Below are 21844 nucleotides of genomic sequence, written 5' to 3'. Positions count from 1 at the left end.
CTCACTGTGCCATTTCATTCCCCATCTCCACTCCATAACTATTCAGCTGTGGCTTTTGAGCAACATTAGGCAAGGTTAGAATATGGACCTTGAGGGAGATCTAAGTACCTTTCCACCACAAAATGAAGGACAATTTGCAATTGAACAAGCTGAGAGCTAAAAGCATCCATTTGCACAGGAACAATGTATGCTCATTTTGTCTGGGCAGAAGATGGGAGAGCGAGGGTGGACACCGCAAAAGATCCAACAGCACTACCACACTAGTAACGTAATTATATCAGTCTGTCAGGACCCTTCACTTGCTTTAGGGACTAAAGCTAAGGTCTGGATTCACTGGATTATCATCCACCTGGATACCAAAGGCCAGTACCTGTGTGCAATACTTGATCCTTTCCAGGATGGTAGAGAAGTTTGGCCGATACTCTGGGCTGTGCTGCCAGCATTGTGTCATGATCCGATACCTTAAAGGTAAAAAAAAAAATAAAAAAATCAAGATTATTCTGTAAAAAGTGTTTCAGTAAGAAGTAGTCAGGGGTCCAAGGGACCGTGCTTGGTACATGGCTTAAAGGAGGAGTGCAAAAGTGGATATACCATTTCTATCCCCTGGATCCTGTCTGATTGAGGAGCCACTGTTTAAAGCAAATCCTGTGGTGCTCTAAAGCTGTACACAAGAGGCAGTAGCTCAAGAGACATTCAGCGATACCCACCTACCAGAGGGCAATCACCATTCCTTGAAGAGAGGTGTCTTTGACCACATTTTTGACACCTACTACGTTGACTTGTGAGAGTAAGGAAATACTTACACTGGTCCTGGACAGTTTTTTGGTGGATCCATTCTTCCTCCGCTGGTGACAAATTCCAGCACTTCCTGATTGGTTTTGCAAGGGTAGGGCATGTAGCCTAGAGAGAAAATCTCCCAAAGCAGCACTCCAAAGGACCTGTATCAGAAACCAACCAACAATACCAATCAGGTTTAATTTGTGCTCCACAAACCTAGCTTGCAGCTGTGTTGGCAATACCACAGCAAGGACCTTTCCAAGCTGCAGTCCAATGATAGTAATGTGCAATTATTGTGATGATGAGTCAATGTTTCAATTTTCTTTCCAAAAAGACACCTCAATCAATCAAAGCCTTTGCTCAAGCTCCAAAACAAGTTTTGCAGAGGTTTCAAACTATTTAGTAACTCTGAAGGTGTTCTTTCTGCTGCATTCATTATTAATAGAGCAGGAAATCCAGAGCTTCCTTGGCCATGTATGGTCTAATTGAAAGGAACTGTTAGATCTGGCATGGATGTTTTCTGCCTTACTTGTGAAAACTTGAGATGTTTGTGTTGAGGAATACTTTTGGTGCTGGTAACTTGGCTGCAGGTTGAGCTCTGGGTGGCAAAAGCCCAAGGCAAGGGGCTGTGACCTGGCACTGACTCGCTGCAAACAAATGAAACAAGGGCTTGTGGCTCAGCCAAGTGACCGGACGCTCAGACACACAGCGGGAGCCAATGACTCCAGACTTGGCACGCTTACACTGTGAGGGCTTCCTTCATTTGGGGAGTGAGGTCCGTCCTCAGAGGAAGAAGCTCAAGTTGTTATTTTGTTGTTGCATCTTGATTAAATTATTTGAATGATCCCGAAGTCTGAGATGCTGCTATGGGAAACCTGGGGCTGAGCTGGTAAGGAAACTGGGTCTGAGTGTGAGTGTGGGGTGTAGCTGTGAGGGGGCCTCTACCCAGCTCAGGCGGTACAAGTGGGACTTCTGGAGGAGCTCCTGGATCATCACACAGCGACCTGCAAATGTTTCCTTAACTTTTGTATCAGTGTTTGTGAACAAGACACTCAAGTATAAAATCAAGGAAGAGACATCCAGTGAAACAGAAAGGCAGCGGCATTTCTGATATGGTTGTGCCTTTTTTACATCCACAGGTCAGCTAGTCAGTGCCACTAGAAATTATGCATGACTTAGACAAAAGAAAGTCGAGAGAGTTCTGCCAGGACACGAGCAAGGTCAGAATATTCAGCCACTTTTTGCTACAAAGGTCAAAGTAATTTCAATGTTACTTATAATAGCCTATTACAGGAACTGTAACATTTTCCTTCAAAATATTTAGTGCTGGCTGCTCACAGTTAGGCAATGATAAGCAATCCCTTGCCTTCCGGCATCGCTAACAGCTTCAGGAAACTGGGTCAGTGTGGCATTTGAGGGAATGCCTCAGTACAGCATATTGAAGGATGTACTGTGCAGAGAAAGAAGCGTTCTTAAGCAACTGGAAAGCTTCCATTCCCCAGCACCTGTGCATGAATGTGCTACTGTTGAGGGGGTGCTTATTTTGAAGAAAGCTCAAGTTGCATGAGAAGTCAGTATATAAATATTGTTTCCTCAGCAACCAGCAAGGACTTCTGATTAATCTGCTGTCATTTTATACGCAGCAAGAAAAAAATATACAAAAGAGTAACCCTGGGTGGTACAGAGAGAGTCATTTACAAGGTATATAAGCAGACCCTGTCACTGATGGAAACTGGAAGATTGTGAAGGCTGGGGGAAGTATTTGATGATATTTGTCTGGATTTTTAACTGAGACTTCCTGAGAATCTAATCTGCTTTTGCTTTTTACTTCTTGATTGGCTTTATGTGATACTCCACATTTATGAACAGCAAAATTTTATTACATCTATTTACATCCAAATTTTAAATTCTTATTTTGGATTCTTTAGCCATACTTCTACCAAATGCATTGGGAAGGCTTCTCGTATTTTTCTGGGAAATACTGACTTTTTTAAGGTTCTGCTGAGTGCACATTTTTTTCTTGAGCAGTACATTTCTTGATGCATTTCAGTGAGTAGCAGAAGGGATTAAAAGACATTTATTACCAGGTATCAGTCTTGGAGGTGAAAATGCCTTCTAGAAAAGCTTCTGGTGGCATCCACTTGACAGGAAGCATGGCTCTTCCTCCCTTGCGGTAGTAACTTGCTCTGGGAAAGATGAAATGCACAGAGAACGTCACACAGCCTGAAAAGGCTTTGGTACAGAAAAGATCTTATCACCACAGTAACAGCAGCTGGGGATTGCAGTAACAGTGGGGGCCAAGTGAGAAAAAGGAAAAGTCATTGACACAAATAGTGCATTGGAACAGGATTTTATAGGCTCTTTGCAGCTCAGATGGAAACCAAGGACATTATTGGTCAGCTAAAGACATCAAACTTCCCAAGGCTTTGCACAGGGTGTTGATGGAGCAAGTCTTCTTGGCAAAAGAAGTGACAATTTTGATTGCCTGGGGTTTTTAATTTTAATTTCAATTTAAGATTTTTTATGATCAAGTAGCTAATAAATTTGCCTGTGCTTGGTTTAGTGTCCACAAGTGTTTGTTGTTTCCTGGGACCACAGTTGAAGTGGATTGGTTCATAAGCATAGATGTGTTAATTAACAGGCTGTTAATACAAGTTAGTTCACTGCCCATCAAATTCAGGCACCTAATGGATGGTTCCACTGCTTCACATATCATGAAACCGTTCAAACCTGTCAAAGTTTATACAGATTATTGAGTTACTCACAGAATTGAAATTACCTTTCGCTTACCTGTAAATATCCCTGGCCATTCCAAAGTCACCAATTTTGGCTATTCGTCCTGCTCCAGCACAGGTCAAAAGGCAATTCCTTGCAGCTATATCTCTTAAAAAAAAAAAAAAAAAAAAAAAAAAAAAATTAATTCTAATTCTAAACTCTTAATAGTTAAAGGAATAAAAAAAAAATATTAGACCCAGTCCTGCAAGTCTTACTTGAGTAATCTTTACAAAAATGAGAAGAGCTCTGTTAAAATAAGAAAAAATTCCACTCACATTAATATTTTTGTTAACCACAATCCTTAAACTGCATTTGAATTATATCTCCTACCCAACATTGGCCAAGCTTTTCCATTCACACCTTCTTTCACTAAGGCAGAAAACAGCACCAGTATGAGAAGAGGAACAGACCCAACCCCTTTTGCTTCAACCACATTATGACAGATTTTTTTCTTGCTCTGCTTTTTTTAAAGGGGGACATCTCAGTGGTGTCCACATCAGTTACAGATGTGATACTGTTGGACAGTTTTAGAAGGCTGCTTGAAAAGCTTTGTAGAACCAGATTTGGTAATCTGTTGCCTTGTTACTTCTGGATATCTCCCATGGAATCAATCAAAGCTCCATATGGAAGCAGCTGTTTGCCGGGTGCAAGTTTAGCTTGTGAGAAATGGAAACAATGTCTTTGTGGCCAAGGCTAAAACATTTCTGTTCATTTTAAATATGCATCCTGAAAAGAAGCTCATTAAAATCACAGCACTGTGGGGGTCCTGCTAACCGCCAAGAAAAATAAGCCCCTTGAACATCTTGTATGTTTCTTCCCATTGCCAGCCTTGAAAAAACTCAGAGCATTTGGCAGTCAGGTTCGACTTTCTCTTCTGTTAACAGCTGTGACTCCTAGATGACAATTCCTGCCCTGTAGAGGTCTCTGTACAACCCCACTACACCACCCTTTACCCCTAGGATTCCTGATATCTGTAAGGAAAGCCCTCTTCATTTTCCAACCTCACTCTAAGTATTGTTAACATCACTAACAAATACTAATACAAAACCTGAGGGAAGTTCTTTGTGTTCAGATTCACTGAATTGTTGAATGAATCCATTCCCTGGTTGCTTATATTAGAGATGTAACACTGCCAAGATTGACCCAGGGATATTTTTTTTCTTAAGCCATATGCTGCTATTACTATTACAGTAAGGATTCTAAAAAATAATGCTGCAGTGATTAACTCAGAAGTTTCCAATTAGAATACTGATCCGATCCTCTCATGTATTAAGTTATTAAGAGATAATCATGTAGTTAGTTATTAAGAGATCCAAGAGCCAAAACTTGCTTGCACATTTTTACTGGTCCTTGTTAATGACAGAAATCTCTACCCTTTTTCACCGGAAGTCCCTATTGCAATATAAAGGAGTCTGAAAACTGTTTCAGATGTTCTAATCATAAAACCAGATAACATATGGCTGTATGCCATATCTCAGCCTCCTGGCTTTTCGCTCCAACTGCTGCTTGCCATTCTTTCCCTGGATTTCTCCAGCCCCTGCCCAGTGTTTCCCATCTCTGTGCTGTGTAGCCCCACACGTAGGTACACGAGCAGTCAGCTGCGTGCCTGCGCATCTCCAGGCTGCACCTTGGTTTGGTTAGAGCCTGTGTGACCCTCTGGTGTGCGAGGGCTCTCCTCTCCTCTGCACACAAGCACTGAACACTGCACGCACTTCGCAGTAAGGAATCCAGCTGCCCGCTCTGCCTAGGAACATTAGGAGCTGAAACAATTCTTAATCAAAAACGAAGGACTTCAATACCCAGCCAGGAATTTTAAAAGGATAACTACAAACTTTATCCCTTCTATAATATTTTGTTCTTATTTGAAGCATGCTATATCAACATTTTTTATTTTGCTCAACAAATGAACAAAAAGGAATTTGAAGAGGCAAATATGGGCTTCCCAAGACCATGCAAACAGGTCAGCCATTGAGCTGGGAAGGAAGCCTGAGATGTGTTATCTCCTGTCATCCTTGCTTTGCCCTTCTCTAGTCTTTGGCTCAAATATTATGCACTGTCCTGTGCTGGTGGGATAGGGGAAGCATTTAAGTCAAGATAGGGAGACCAGAAAGGAAAGGAATGCCTGCCTGTCGTATCAGCCAACACAGAGTGACACTACCATCTAGTGGACTACAGGGCTAATCTCAACTGTCTTTACATGCAGGCACCCGAAAATTAGCACTTAAACCCTCTCGCTTGGATCAGAACATTGCTCTCCCTCCAGGACTGCAAAAAACAGCGCGGAACCTAACTCCTAAAAAACCCCAGGGAGTTCCACCTGGTCATCCAAGCACAAGCTTGTATTGATAGAGGAAATAATCTGTCTTGCCTGTGGAGATTAGTCCTGTCTAATCCACTGCAAATAAAAGGTGTATGAGCCTCGTGCACCTTGAGACACATCAGAAGAGACTGTTTCTCCTCACCTGTGGATGAAATGATTCTCTTCCAGATATTTACAGCCGCAGGCAATATCCCTCGCTATATTCAGCAGGTCCTGCATTGTTAGCGTGGATGGTTGATTCTGCAAAAGGACATTAAATGGTAAGGGAAGGATAGTGAAGTAGAAGAATATAATTCAGGTGGGGGACAATCAGAGAAGGACAGAAGGAAGGAAAGGGAGAGACATACATACAGGATGGGGGAAGGGCTAAATGAGTCAGGAGCAAAGAGGAACATGAAGCAGATCAAAGCAAAGAATTAGAATATTAGTAGACTCTTATTTAATCCCAAAAACTTTCAGGGGATTTCACCTCTCTTGAGCACTGTACATGAGTGTAAACTGACAAGAGATTCATGGCCTGGTGTGAACAGCCTGTCAAAGCAGCTGGGAGAGAGCTATTCTCTGCTGTGTTATGTGAAATCAAAAGACAAGCAGGTTTAACAGGTGAGATAGAAGAGGAAAAAAAACCAAAACAAACAAACAAACAAAAAACAAATAATAAAAAACCCCCAAAACCACCTACTTTTAAGGAGTGAGTCAATAAACTATCAACAAAAATTAGCCAATGAACAAGAGGGAGTAAAGATGCACAAGTTCCAATCTTTACACCAACATCAGCATTCATCCGTTTATCTGTCCTGGTAGAAGAACAGCGATTACCCTCAGGAGCAGTATGCAAAGAAGGTATGCTTTACTACAGGACCCCAGGGCTGCTACTAACACTTCATCATCTGCACTTCCCTAAGATCAATAAAGAAGACTTTTTCCAGGAGCCCTGCTTATTTTCAGCCCCTTTACAATTTTCTCCATTGGGAAATTATTGTCAGTTTTTCTCTAGGAACTTCTTTATTGCTCTCAGGACAAGTGAGGAGAAGTTACTACACTGCTAATCAAAGCCTGAGATATATCAAATAAATTAGGCTCAGCTCTTCAGCTGGTGTAAATTTGTGCCTCTCCATATTGTGCTGATGCACACCTGCTGAGGACGTAGTGCCACGAGTTCTGATTGTAACTTTAGCTCCTCACGTGCCATCACTGTACACTGAAAACAAAGCAGGTCTTGAAAAAACAAAGACCAATTATTTATAGTCTAATTTCCAGAGAAGTCTAGAATGGCAGGACAGGATTTTACCTCCTCAGTTACTAACAGACTGGAGTTTCTGGCCCTGTTTTGATTTTGCCTCACTGACACCTGCTTGCATCAAGCAGACACAGGTATCTGGAAGTCTGTGGGAGCTGGGACACACACAGAGCCCAGCTTGGCTTCAATGTCTTTATCCAATTGATAAAAACATGAAAGTAGTCCTATAAAATCAACCACAAGCCTCGCAGGGAATTTCTCTCACCATCCTGGGTCGGTTCTGCCGAAGAAAGCTCTTCATGTCTCCCCCAGCCATGAGCTCCAGCAGAATGAAGCGAGGCAGCGTCTGTAGGCTGACACCGATGCACTGCACGATATTTTGGTGGTTGAACTTACTGAAAGCCAAGGTCACAGCACATGGAAGAGAAACACAGCTTTAGTAAGTACCTGGCCAGCATCTATCCATTCTCATTGTGCCTTGAGATTTGACAATCTGGACTGAAGAAAATCGTGATGTGATCACAAAAAGTTCTTCAGCCATGTCAAAATGCCTCTCTGGTTATGAGAGCCCCAAGAACAGGGTTATACCTGGCTTTGCCCATGAGAAGCCTTCAACAGAAGGTAGGAAAAGCTAAAATCAAAGCAGAGCCTTCTACCTGTGAAGACAGCATGTAATGGACACACTGACTGAAAGATGAGGGTGACATGGGAGGGATAAGAAAGTTAAGCACGTAAATTTCTTTGGCATTTGTGATACAAAGTCCTGGCTGGTAGAGATTTTAATTCAGCATTGGTTATTTTAGACATAGTGCTATCTAGTCTAGGGAACTCAGTTCTGTGTTTAATCTGCCAGAGGGACTCAGCTGATACCCGCTGCAGCAGCTGCTTATGTGATTCTGCTTTTTACAAAAGGAAGCTGAGGTTGTCACAAAGCACAGTAAGACTCAGTCATTAGACAGCAGCGTCTTCCCTTAGATAATGATTACCTGGATAATAAAGGAACTAAAAATAGAAAGGAAGTCAGGGAAGAGAAAGAGTCGTGCTACTAAGTGAATCAAGGCACTCCTTAATTGATTAAAATTGCTCTTTAAAAAAAACATTTATCAGCGCTACCTCCTGTTCAGCTACCAAAGTTCTTGCAGACTGTGGGGACTGGCACTGTCATGAGATTCATGCTTTAATAGCAGAAAACCGGCATCTAAGTATGAGCTGGGCCAGACAACGTGAAGAGGAACTTCACATCGCACAAATTCAGAATACTAACAATTAACCTCAACTATGCTACTATTTTAAAGTCACCCTTGATCCTACTATTGTTTTAAGATTATGGATTTCTGTTAATGAAGTAAATTCTAAGGCTGGAACACCTAAAGTACAGGTGATAATAGGAGAGGCTGTCTGTTATCTTTTCCAAGAAGGTTTTATAGATCTTATAATTCACTGTCAGAGGGTGGACACATAGGACCTTATAAAGGTTCTGTCAAGCTTGCAAAGACATCAAATCAAATGCAGAACGTGTTTGTGCAAGAACATTGTACGTTTTCACTCCTTTAAACAGGACCAGCAGAACCAAGCAACAGAAGATTTTGTTACATTGTAATGATTTTTGGGTGGGATAGAGTTAATTTTCCTCACAGTAGCTCATATGGTGCTATATTTTGTATTTGTGATCAAAACAGCGTTGGTAACGCATTGATATTTTAGCTCCTGCTGAGCAGTGCTGACACAGCATTAGGGTTTTTCGCACACACACACCTCCCCCGCAGCGAGAAGGCTGCGAGGACAAGAGGTTGTGAGGGGACACAGCCAGCACAGCTGGCTCCATCTGACCAAAGGACATCCCATACTCTGTGGTGTCATGCTCAGCTATAAAAACTGGGGAAAGAAGGAGGAGGAGGGGAAAGGGTCAACCAGAGTTTGGCATTTGTCCTCCCAAGCAGCTGCTCTGCATGATGGAGTCCTGCTTTCCTGGGATGGCTGAACACATGCCTGCTCGTGGGAAATAGGGAATGAATCCTTCGATGTTACTTGGCTTGCTCACATAGATTTTGCTTTACCTATTCCACTGTTCTTATCTCAGCCATGAGCCTTCTTGTCCTTCTGATTCGATTCTCCATCCCTCTGCTGTGCGCAGCCAGGTTGCCTACTGGTGTTAAAGCACCAGAGACAGGCAACAAAAGAACCTCAGTTATCTTGTTTGAGATAAACAAGTGGTACTTTATCTGCTACTAAAATGCCATCTGGTGAAAAATAAGACCGAACTTCTTTTCTGAACACAGGCAAGGGAAGAAATGTTTTTATTATTACCTGCAGTACTTTTTTTTTCCCCTGCTCACCATCAGAAAAACGACCCCTTAAACTATACCTGATAATCAATGCTTCCATCAGGAAATCCATCTCATCCTGCTCAGAGCAAACTTCTGGTAGGGTCTGTTGAGAGGTAAAGGCAGTGAGGGCCATCCCACCAAAGAATTGAGAATATATGTGTGATCACCAGAGAAAAAAAGGAAAAAAAGAAATGAGTATGTAACAGGTAAATCACCTCAGGAACCTAAGATCAGGGGCTCCTCCTTTCAGAGCCCAATTTATTGCACTGCATATGACCCATTTGCTAGTTAAAGTCAGAAGAGGAAACCAGTGACCTACTTAAAGAATTTTTTTGTGTGAATTGAACCCTATGCACAATTCTGGAGTAAAAATACCTTCGGGTACACAGCAAGAAAAAATATGAAGTGGCATTTATGCATTTAAAGACCTAGAAAGGTCTTTAAAATTACAATTGTTATTTATTCTCCCCTTTCTTTGTGTCAACATTGCAGGACGTGCTTGCATGTCATGTGACACATACAGCCGCTTGATTTAAATACTTGTGTGACACACCCAGTAGTTTTCCTTCCTTCCAGCAGATTTGGACAGCACCTTCTGCTGATACAATGAGCTGGATTGCCAGGAATGAACAACGTGCTAATCTCCTTCTGTTTGCCCCTGTGCTCTGGTGCTTCTTCCAGTTTGGATAGTGAAACTGAGCTGGTTTATTATTGCCCTGGGTTTTCAATCCACGGTTGTGCAGTGGCACAGGGAAGTTCATGACATGAAAGACTGGATGAGTAACAGTAGGACTTCTTTTTATTAATGAAGGCTATGTTCTGGAGCTGAGCTCATAGAAACAGATTTGGTTCTCTGAGTCACAAGCTTAAAAAATAACAGAAGCAGACTCTGAGCATCCTTAACTTCCGAGATGAGTAACTGACAAAACCTGGGGCAATGGCAGTAATTTCAGAGAAAATCATCCTGTCATCTCTTGCCATTAATGACATGGGAAATTAGCATGATATCGCAATATATATTCACAGCAGCATCTTTAACACTGTGCAATGTCGAGACTACCTGAAAAGTTCACATACAGCAGAAAAACACTACTCTCAGCATAAAGGGAAGTCACTGAGAAATAACATAGATTTTTATTTATATCATGTGAAAAACTTAGGAGAAAGCACTCAATCAAAACTGATAATGCCTGCATGCAGCAATGTGTCCAAGCCTGCATTACACATATGGATATGCCATTATACATACGATCAACATGAATTACCAGCTGGAATAGTGATAAAATAATGAGTAATTATTGCTGTATAAGATATTTGTGGGTACTGACCTTGATAGCCACTTGTAGAGGGTTGGGATCCCCTGCAATTCCTACCACAGTTCCCTCATAAACCTCACCAAATGCACCATGTCCTAGTGCTCTGCAAGGAAAAAAGAGAGGGAACAGATGTTATATGTCCTTGGATCCAGTGTTGGCCAAGCTCTTCTCTTCATCCAGTCCAAGACACATCAAAAACAAAGTTTTGTTTTCATCTCAAAGCTTCTGAAAATAGCTTATCAGTATTTTCTGTCACTGTCACTAAAAAAGGGAGGTTGGATCCTTGATGGCTGTGGGCAAAACGCAGGCCTGTTCAATCCTAGGGTCTACCACCAAGTATGGCAAAAGCAAGGTGAGAAAAATGGAGAACAATAGAATAAGGTGGCTGCAGATGGATGTCTTCAGGAGATTGTTCTTTCTAAAGTTTATATAACTTTGATCGGTATCATCTGGGTAGTATGGAGTTGAGGAGCAAGCTAGCAGGTATGTCCTTGTGAAAGGAAATTTCCTTGTGATAGGGAATGCTGAAACAGACATACTGCTATAGATTTGGGAGGGAGCTACTGCCAGGAGGTCAGTGCAACAAAAACACAATCACGGTAAAGGTGAAATACCTATGCATGGGAACATGGAACAGGAGACTCGTGATCTTACACTTCTGCTTGAGAATTTTATGGAATCAAATTTTCTTAGAGAACATAGCAACATCTGTTGTATTTCGGCTGACTTGGACCGGGTGCTTTGCAGTTAGTCAGAGAGGTGGCCCTTGTTTTCTCACCGAAGCAGAGAGATGTTCTTCCGTGGGATCTCCTTCAGCTCACTCAGAGTGGCGGCCTTCCCTGCAAAGCAGTAGTTGGGGTTGTAATCAGTCATGATGACAGAGGTACGGATTTTGCTCAGTTTATATTCTGGGCTCTGCAGTCGCGCTCTGGATCCTTCCAGCTGCTGCTTCTTCAGGTGATAAACTGCAGGTGGAGAGATGAATAAAAATGGACAAACAAGATCTATGACTGGACAGACAAGATAATGCTGGCCACACAGAACACGATGACACCAATCCCATAATTATAAATGGTCCAGAAACATCTCTGGCTTGTCAGTATCGTGCTCCTCTTCACACTCTTTACTGATTTAGCACTGGATATGCAAACAGACCTATTCCTGCAGGCACCTAATCTCCTGGGAACAGCTTAGGTTTCCTATGCTGCTCTGTGCATTGACTGAGGAAGAGCGCTCCACAAGACATCTTACTGGCATCAAGTCCCAAAAATCAAACCATCTCCCTGAATGAATTATGTATTTAACTACAGGTTGTGATTTCATCCAGTATTGCAGTGGCTGCTACACCTGCTAAGAAGGCTTTCCTAGCTCTTTTTTTCTGTGGAAGATACCAGGGAAGAGCAGTCCTTGCCCTTTGGGACTATGCTTGTGCCTAACTGTGCCCGGTGATGTTTTCTCTCAGTTCTTTTTCCCTGTTCCTCCAATCTGCTTGGGAGACCACAACACTTTGCCTCCAAGTATTGAAAGCAGTGGCATATGGCCAGGTGGTTTCCTTTTGTCTAATTTAACTGGAAAAACCCAGGTCAAAGGAAGATAAGAAGTAATGTATCTTACTGATAGACAGGCTGCCACAAGTGAGGGTCATTCCAAGCACCACAATCACAGAAACCACAGCTAAGAGGAGGGGGAGAGGCAGCTGTCCCTCTGTTATAGGACCCTGGGGCACTGGAAGAATAAAAATAGAGGTGCATTAATCAGAAAACAACAAGAGCTACTGTAAAGCATCCCTCTGAATCTTGCTTATATTTCAGAAAACAGTAAAAGAGATCATGGTCAGAGCATCTTCTATAAAAATTACAGCAAATCCCTCTATAACCTTGAAAGTTGAAAAAGTACCTAAATAATTTCAAAATCATTGTGAAGATAGAGCACAAACCAAAAAACCACAGATTTCTTATCCATTGTTCAGTTTTCTATAAATGGGTAACATCATTACTCATAAATTGAAAATTTTTATTCTTGATGTTTTGAAGCTCCAAGAGGAAATAACTGTGAGTACAAGGCATCAGCTGACAGGCACAGTGGGAAACTGCTGTGGAAGGAAGCAATTTGTGGCTTAAATAACTCAGCAGTAGGTGGTACGTTATCCTGGAGAGGTATTTATGCTTAAATATCTGATACACTGAGCCCATTCAGGAAATTCGCACCACGTCTCTTTACAGGTATTTTACCTCCTGCCTAATCCAAATGTGAACGTTGGAGATGGTGGCAGAGAGGCAGCTCAGCATGCAAACAAACTCAGCAGGAATTTTCAGTCCTATGTTTGCCTGACGTTTCTCACAACACCTTGTCCACTGAAGCCAAAAGCTGTAACTTGGGAATTGAACACCAAAAAAGCCAGAAAGAGATATTATATAAAAAAAGAGGTGCTATGAGGCTGAAACTTTTTAACTTACCAGTGCAGGTGACATTGTCATTGGCCAGCACAGCCCCCATCTCACACTGGCAGACTGGCAGGTTGGTGTCAGGGTCCCGCTTGCAGTTGTCTGAGTGGCAGTGGCTGCAGTTGAGATAGATCTGAACCTCCACCTCACCATGACTCTCCATGGCTGAACAAGGAATCAGACACAACAGGTGGGCTTAGTTCAGTTTTTCCTCTGTTGTTCCAGTAAGGTAGAAAAACCAACAAAACAAAACCCAGCAGGTACCTACAACTGCTCTCCTTCACTGCAGGAGAGCAGATAGTCCAACACATGGACACGTGGACATGTCAGAAACATGATGGGGATCAGTAGGGAAGAAGATATTTGGTTCCTTAAGCAAACAGAGAGGCCTTGAAGTGAATTGACCTGGAAAAGTCGGGGACTGAGGAGGTGTGGTTGAACCTGATGACTGGTGTCTCTCCTGGTTTAGAGATTGAGGGAAAAAAAGGTCCCAGAGCACTACGGAAATAATTAAAGAAATGACCACAGCTAAAGATCTGACCTGCAGCATGAAATACGTTTTAATGAAATGAATAGAAAACAAAGACAAGAGAAGAAGGAGGAGGAAAAAGGAAATAGAGAGGAAGAAGGAAAAAGAGGAAGAAAAGAAATGAGAATAAGAACCATATTGTACCTGCCAAGGGATGCAAGAAGATCTCTCCTATGGGGTTCACAAAAGAGATGCCATCCTGCCCGCCAGCTGTGATATCATCACTATCAGAGGCATGTCCCCCTGGGAGAGAAGAGTATGGCTAGCTGATCAGTGCTGCATGCTGCAAAAAATGTCATGTCTCCGGAGGGTTGCATTCGTTCCATCATTACCTGGGTTCGCTCTGCAACCTTCCAGTGATATTGGATCAGAAAATGTCAACCCCCTACTTGACCCAGCGAGTACCATTATTAGTGAAATGACTTTATCTAATGTAAGTTTCTCAGTTCAGCAAGGTAAAAATGTATTTGTTTCAAACAGAAAAAAGAAATGGAACATTTTCCATGGGTAACTTGGGAATTGGTGAAGGGGTGATTCATCCCCCCTTCCAAATAACGTATCATCACCTTCCAAATATTAAATCACATAGGAAGACCTTAATATCCTTGATTTCCCCAGTTATAGAGAGATGGTGGAGTGCAGGGTGGGTTTCATACGGTTCAGCTTGAAGCATCTGTGCCTCACCTCCTGCAGCCATGCACTTCTGCACTAAGAGCACTACCCCTGACCTGCTCTGAAGGGCACAAAATGAATCACCGTGACTTATTGCCCCAGCAGGCTTACCTCTGTACCCTCCACCTCCTCCCCCAGAGGTACAAGCTCCTCCTCCTCCACCAAAACCACCAGAGGTAGTCCACTGGAACTTGGCTAGTGCTTGGGGACAAGCTTGACCTCCTTCTCCACCTTCCAGAAGGGATTTCCCAGCCTGAGGAAGCAGACTCTCATCTTGCCAGCCGCCACCTCCACCTTCAGTCAGAGAGTGAGAAAAGAAAACGGAAACAGGTGAGAGAAGCACAAGCAGAGATGCTTTGCAGAGAGACAGAGATGAACCTTTATTAATTTCTTAAGTGCCTAGATCAAGGTAAACCTTTCTTTAAGTTTAAAAGAATATACAGAGAAGCTCCTTGCTGCATGGGCAATAACAAACAGGAAATCTAATGCACAGCCTGTGGTGTGTGCTGCATAAACCAACACCTCAGCACCAATTCAGGGACATATAAGTTGGATATTTGAAATAAGTTTTTTACAGAAAGGGTGATAAAGTACTGGAATGGTCTCCTTGGGGAGGTGGTGGAGTCACCATCCCTGGATGTGCTTAAAAAAAAGACTGGATGTGGCCCTTGGTGCCGTGGTTTAGTTGAGGTGTTAGGGAATGTGTTGGACTTGATGATCTTGAGGGTCTCTTCCAACCTAGTGATTCTGTGATTCTGTAATTTCTTGTGGTGTTAAGAAAATAAGGAGCCTACCACTCCCCTTCAGGATAACTGGTTAGGGCAGATAGCCATGTAAGATGCTGAGTTCCCCAAGGAAATAAAAATAAATTGTATATCTACGTCTCATTTTAGTGGCTTCTCTGTAAGCCTACTACGGCAGGAGATGGACAACCACCAGATTATTTTTTTTTATCTCTTAAGAATGGATTCTAGGCCCAGCCATCACAAGATTATAATAAGCTTCCATTTCTGGTATAATTCCATAATACAATTGTTGTTTTTAGGGTTTAAGCGGAGTAAGAGGAAAAAGTCTTCTCTTCAAAGGCCATTGTTACAGTGTGAAGGAGCAGGCTGCATCCCCCAAACATCAATTTCCCTGGTTCATTTCATAGAAGAGAGGAGTCCTCCTACACAATTGCCTCTACTGGAGCACTCATCACCTGTCCTCTGCATTCTCTTTTTATCTGGTGACACAATATATAAGAAGACATCCCTTACAGACTACCAGCATATTTCTAAAAGCTACTGCCACAGAAAAATTCCAGAAGACTGAAAAAGAAGCCCTTCACTTCATGCCTACAAGACAATGAGTTCATACCTCATGTGGTTTTAGTGTCTCACCTGCTGCCCCAGTCCTCCCATTGACTCCAGGTACTGCAGTGCTGTTCTCAAATTGCTCCAGTGGCACATCATCCAGGGAGTTGTCCTGAGCCTTCAGGTAGGCTTTTCCTCCTCCTCCTGCTGCGATGAGCAAAGGTTCGAAAATCCCATCCTTCTGCTGGAAAACCCCCCATCAAACATCAGAAAAACTTCACATCCCTTGGATTTGTGAACTCACACAAACTTATCAAAGATCACAAAAGCATCCCAAAGAAGAGTGTCTTAAGGACAGGGCAATGTTACTGCTTGTCTCATAGAACCATTACAAAAATATTTCACATCGTGTTCCTGAGTGCAAAAGTAACTGTTTCACTGAATATCAAGGTTTTGTGATTCATTTTTTTTTAGGACTCCTGCCAGCATTAAAGTAGGATTCTGGTATAATTCCCATATCTGAGCTGTTAAGGACTGAGGAACCAGTTCAGCTAGCCTAGTGACAGGGATAAACAACTAAAAAAAGACAAAACCCAAAGAGAAAGAGAAAGAGGAGAGGGAGAGAGAGGCAGAAGAAGAAGATTAATTTTTCATAATCTTTTTTAAAAGAACTATTTATCATACGCCTTGATTAACAGTGAGAGCTAGTTGCTCTGCTGGACACTGCTCAGGCAGGATGTAGAGAGGAAATACTTACTCTGAAGATGTAGGTTGCTCCTCCTCCACCCCCGCCTCCTCCAGCCCATTCCTTCAGGTCCCTTTTTTTTTTGTAATCTTCTTCAATGAGAGATGACTCCCCTAAGCAGATCTTCTGGGTTTCAGGATTGCCCTGGAAGGAGACAAGAAATGGACTCAGATATCAGCAAAGTCCAACTCGTGAGACTTGTCTGTCTATTTAAGTGTAATAATGTCACAATGCTTGTCATGCATATTGGGCATATATAAACCAGTATGTAGATTATCTCTGTAGAAAGTAACCTTTTCTACTAGGACTGTCGGCTGAGGGATTGATCTGTCTGTAACTTCTGATTTGCAAACTCACACATGCAAATGAAAATAAAGATGAGTACAGGAAAAAATGTGATAACTCATTGTTAAATTCACATAATTAATATTTTGTATATTTAGAACATCTTATAACCAAAAGAATTTAAATATTTTGGGTTAATTCTGAGAACTTTCTTACTGACATATTTACTGTTTATTTCTTAAGGAGATAAATGCATAAAGCAAAGGTGACCCACACATAGTTGAGAATAATCTATTGATACATCTTAGAAGAGTAATTTGGAGACCCAGTTTCATGTTCCTGCACCAGTCTTACTGCCTGTGTCCTCTCATGCATGCAGAATCACAGAATGGGGAAGGCTGGAAGTGACCATTGGAGGTCAGCTAGTCAGTCCAACCTCCCTGCTCTGGGAAGCAGACTTCCCTGGAGTGTATAACGCAGGATAGTGTCCAGACAGCTTTTGACTACCTCCAGAGAAGAACACTATCTCCAGAGAAGAACCTCTCCGGGAAACCTGTTCCGGTTCTCAATCACCCTCACAGCAAAGAAGTTCTTCATCACATTCAGGTGGAACATATTCCATTTTCTGCCAATTGCATCTCATTCCAATAGTGAGACTGAGATTGAAAACTGGCAGAGGGAGAGCTCTTTCTCAGTTCTGTTAGTGATGGTGCATGGCCTTGCTTAGCTGCTGGAGCAATTTGTCTGGTTAATTCACACAGGAGAACAAAAGATGGCAAGGTAGATGAAGACCAGGGAAAAGCAACAGGGATAAATCTGAGGAGAGAGAATCAAAGTTTGGAACTGCAGAACTTCTCCAGAGAAAGAAAAACAAACATTAGTCACCCGATATACAGACTCATCACAATTTCCAAAGCCAAAGGAAGTTGGGCTTTGGAAGTGGGAAAAATTAAGTGTAACTTTTTCCAGTAGCACCTGCCAAAGGGAGATAGTGCTGGGTTATAATTTGCAATTTGGAGAACAAATGTTGAAATGCAAGGGATTAATGGATATCTTTTCGGATTATGACCTAAAACTAGAGAGTGCACTGAAAAGGCATCTGCAAACGCACAAATGTATTTTTTATTTAAATAAATATGATTCTTGTACTATATAAAATGAAGAAAAGGTGGGTTTAGAGTCTATTGCAGTATCTAGGTAAGACATCATATCCTGTGGGAAAGTAAACAAGTATTTTAAATGCCTACAGGAAGAGTTTATGCATCCCCAAACACACCAGTCTGTGAGGAAAAAGCAGCTTCATTCCTGGGCAGGGGTTAACAGCACCTCTGGAACAAGGCAGTATCAAAAGCTGATGCTGAAAAGAGGTAGTTTTTAAGCCTAGGTTACAAAAGGACTTTCAGATAATTTGGTCTAGCCTTTGGAGGACACATATATAAGTGTTCATGTCACCAATTTCCATTTCTCATTCGTGGTTTTTTATCATCACAAAAAACCTAATCCAGGGGCCCCTGGCGTTAGCAGGAAGATTCTCACTGGTTTTGGAAGGCTTTGGATTCAGGCTTTAGTCTCTCAGCTTAGAGAGTATGTAAGACAGTGCAGCCACAACACTGCTGGATGCTTCCATAAATAATAGTAAATTTTCTGAAAATCCTGGCAGACAGAAAATAACTTAGACTGTGGAAAAACAAGAGAGGGAGCACATCACTTGCCTATGAGCTTTCTGCTTAAAATAAGCACAAGAGAGCTGACGAAGAACTTATTTCAAACACCAGGAGCTTAAAGCAAAGTTTTCTGTGGGCTTCATATTTGTTTGTACATTTTGGGATTGTTTTTCTTTTCAGTGTACTTTATATCTGTTTTGAGATTCTTTCTAACTTCTTTTATTGTTCTTTCCTGTCTCCTGACTGGATTTTATTCCTGGATTCTGGGATTTCTATCTTTTATCACCAAACCCCAAGCCACCCACTGAATAGTATCTGCAAGGTCTCTGCCCACTTGTGTTTCATGGCCCTCACCCCAGGGCAGGCATCCTCCCCCTGCTGCCCCACTAAGATGTACAGCAGCTCATCTTTCTCCAGGTGGAAGGTGGCTGAGATGAAGACCCCGTGGGACCTCTTATTGTGGTTTTTGGCTCCCTTCCCCCCGGCTGCTCCATAGGCAGAAATCCTGCAAGACAAAGTAAATAATTGAAGAAACAACTCTCACACTTCTCATCCCCAAAGTAAATCCATCTGCAAGGTCTCCCCAGCCTTCACTTCCAAACAGACATTTCTCCAGAGCAGGCTCCCCTGCTGTAGCAGCTTGTGGCTATTCTGTGTCTGAGACCCATGCAGGTAGGTTGCACAAGAGGACAGACCAACCCTCACCGGAGCTCTGGAAACAGAGACTGCAGGGGCAAATAGCATGAGCTGGTACAGCCCACTCCAGAAGTCTAAGACTACAGGACTGAGATGATGGCAGCACTTGTACTTGGCCGCATGCCCACACTCCCTCCTCCTCTGATCTCTTCTACGTAGCTGCTCACCCTTCCATGCTCCGCAGTAGCTCAGATAGATATCTTCATAGCTATCGCTCCTATTTCTTCACCGTCCCCTCCACCCATCCAGTTCAGGTGGCCCCACACTTGTGCTTGTTGAAACTTCACAAACAAAAAGCGCTTAGAGATGGGTGTCCCCCCAGCACACACTGATCCTCACCTGTATCTGTTTGTGGCTGGCACTCTCCAGACTTGCACTCCCCGGAGCCTGCCCTCCTTCTCCACAGTCACCGACACATTGCTGTTCTTGTAGGCACTGTCACACTGAGCTTGAGTTGGCCCATGGGGACCACTGGCACCGCAGGTTGAGAACCACCACAGAACAACAGCTTTGTCCCCTGTGACCAGAACAGCAAGAGCTGAGTCAGATGTGACCTCCCCTGTATTTCTCAGTACTTCTACCCACTTCCTTCTTGTCACAACACATCTACTGCTTTGTTATGGTCACTGATTGCTTTTCTCCTCTCTTACCTTATTTCCTGCACACTATTTGATAAATCATGGGCTGAAGATAAACTTTATCAATTGGGTGTGAGGGAGGAAAGGAAAAGAGAGGAGGGACTGAATTTCAAATGAGGGTCTAGCCAAGTGTCTCACAGACGTGATCAAATTCCCCTTCCCAGTGCCAGTCTGAAGCAAGAAGATATTCAACTTTCCAAATGAGAACTAAACCATGTACGCAGAGACAAGGGTTGAAAACATCTGTCATCACAACTAGTGAGAATGAAACACAATGAAGGTTTTAAGGGACTTGTCTCAGGCTTGCACAAGAAGTCTGTGGCAGCAGAAATAGCCAGGGGACAGCCTCTTGCTACCATCTGTAGGGACCCTTCTTCCCCAAGCAATTTATTTCCTGGTTCTCATTAGGCATTATTCTTCTCTTTCTACAAGAGTGCAGCAGATAATGTTCTCCATTTCACAACCATTTTCTAAGACCCAAACAAGTCCATCTTCTCCACTGAATTAGATGAGGCCTAAGAATAAAACTTCTCAGAAATGTGTCTAAAAACTGTGATGCAGTTTGTGCACAAAAGCCAGGGTCAAAAGTAGAACTGTTTAAGAGCTGAATGATTAAAATGTAGGTTACAAACTTTTTAAAGAAAAATTCCGAACTTCTTTAAAGGAAAAGGCAGGAAAAACTATCCCCAGCAGACATCATCCTGTGTTGTTGTGCATTATTTGGGTTTATATTGTATTTCATTTTTATATTGGGTTTTGTAATGGTTTCTTCTGTATCCCCCCCGTTCCCCTGGAAAATTATCATCCTGAAATTTGTCCCTGCTCCTTTTCCCCGTCCATTCTCCCACACTGGAATGTAATCCAACTCTGTTCCACTCCCACCTTGTCCCTGATTGGGTAGTGGCTTGTCATCGCCTCTAGCCCCTTCCCCCTGGGTAAAAGCCCGGAAACGACACTGAAAACTCCTCTTGGCTTGGGGATGAGGACTGAGCTCCTGAACCTGCAGGGGCAGGACCACAGGAGAAAGACTGACTAAAGCCCAGATTCTTCCCGGATCGAGTGCAGGCTCTTTCCTTTGCCATCGACAGGGACCTGCTTTCTCTAAAGGAAAAGGTCCACAGCCACTCTGGGATCTTTAGGGCCCTGGGAAAAATCCTTCCAACTGTGGTTTGTCTCTCAAGCTAGCCAACCCAAAAACGGAGCCGGGGCTCCGACAGAGAGAGAGAGAGAGACGCTGCAATCTTGTGAGCATGCAGATGGATCAATGCAATATGAGTTTCAGCGGCATTACAGCATTCCCCTGAGCTCATGGGAACAGACAGCAGTACAGGTTGTCCCATTCCAGGTGGACACAGCCTTCAGGAGCTGGTACAGTCACACACTGGTATTTGTTGGCCGCGAAACAGCCTCAGGAAAACCTCTCCTCCTCACCTTTTCCTTTAGACAGCTCTTCTCACCCACACAATTCTTATCTGTCCTCCAGAGTGGCAATCTCTACCACTATCAGTAAATTAGCTCCTAGTGTTCCCTGTTCTCCTACTTTTTCATCCAATTTTTCTCTTCAATGGATTTCCTCATCCTCACTTACTTCTCCCTGGATTTTCATCTTTACACCACTATTCTGCACTCCTTTTATTCAACTTCAGTGCTCAGCACTCTTTCTATTCCCAACTTTCTGTACAGGGCTGTACCTTTTGTTCTTAAGACGCCTTTCCATACACTCTGAATCTGAGTCGTGCAGCTTCTGTTTTCACTTGAAGAAGTTCTGTTTTTCTTTAAAGAGGACCTGCCATTTCAGGGCTGGTGAGCTGGGCTCCCGCAAACTGCTTCCCTATAGCCAAACAGAGACCACCTGGTGCAGTCCCCACAACTTTGGCATGGATTATATACAGTTGCCTCATTGCTGTAGAGCAGGCAGATCACACAGAGGAGATGGGAAGGGAGCCACCTTTTATAGCGAAGAGACAGGTTTTCAGTACTGAATCACATACCTGGGAGGGAGGGCTCTTCCAGGGGGTTCAGAAGATGCTCATCCAGGATAGTAATCTCACGTGGGTACTGACGTTTCCCACCAAAATGACTCTGTTGTCTTCCTGTAATCGTTTGTAGAATAGAGGAAAG

The 21844-nt window shown here is 42.9% G+C and overlaps 1 protein-coding gene across 1 annotated transcript in view; it reads right to left on the bottom strand.

Moving 5' to 3' along the window:
- LTK (leukocyte receptor tyrosine kinase) overlaps positions 1 to 21844 on the bottom strand; it is a 94172-nt gene that overhangs the window by 4514 nt on the left and 67814 nt on the right. The window contains exons 11-28 of the mRNA XM_040068605.1: positions 21715 to 21816; positions 19425 to 19602; positions 18744 to 18894; positions 16453 to 16584; positions 15783 to 15939; positions 14512 to 14694; positions 13873 to 13971; positions 13212 to 13364; positions 12370 to 12480; positions 11534 to 11720; positions 10768 to 10858; positions 9478 to 9542; positions 7378 to 7507; positions 6015 to 6112; positions 3568 to 3660; positions 2862 to 2963; positions 804 to 938; positions 371 to 461 (exon numbers count right to left, since the gene is read on the bottom strand). Of these exons, the coding sequence (XP_039924539.1) occupies positions 371 to 461; positions 804 to 938; positions 2862 to 2963; positions 3568 to 3660; positions 6015 to 6112; positions 7378 to 7507; positions 9478 to 9542; positions 10768 to 10858; positions 11534 to 11720; positions 12370 to 12480; positions 13212 to 13364; positions 13873 to 13971; positions 14512 to 14694; positions 15783 to 15939; positions 16453 to 16584; positions 18744 to 18894; positions 19425 to 19602; positions 21715 to 21816 (2258 nt within the window). The remainder of the gene's footprint in view (positions 1 to 370; positions 462 to 803; positions 939 to 2861; positions 2964 to 3567; positions 3661 to 6014; positions 6113 to 7377; positions 7508 to 9477; positions 9543 to 10767; positions 10859 to 11533; positions 11721 to 12369; positions 12481 to 13211; positions 13365 to 13872; positions 13972 to 14511; positions 14695 to 15782; positions 15940 to 16452; positions 16585 to 18743; positions 18895 to 19424; positions 19603 to 21714; positions 21817 to 21844) is intronic.

This window comes from Hirundo rustica, chromosome 6, assembly GCF_015227805.2.
Source record: "Hirundo rustica isolate bHirRus1 chromosome 6, bHirRus1.pri.v3, whole genome shotgun sequence".
Lineage (NCBI taxonomy): Eukaryota > Metazoa > Chordata > Aves > Passeriformes > Hirundinidae > Hirundo > Hirundo rustica.
This window is presented reverse-complemented; position numbering and strand designations above follow the sequence as displayed.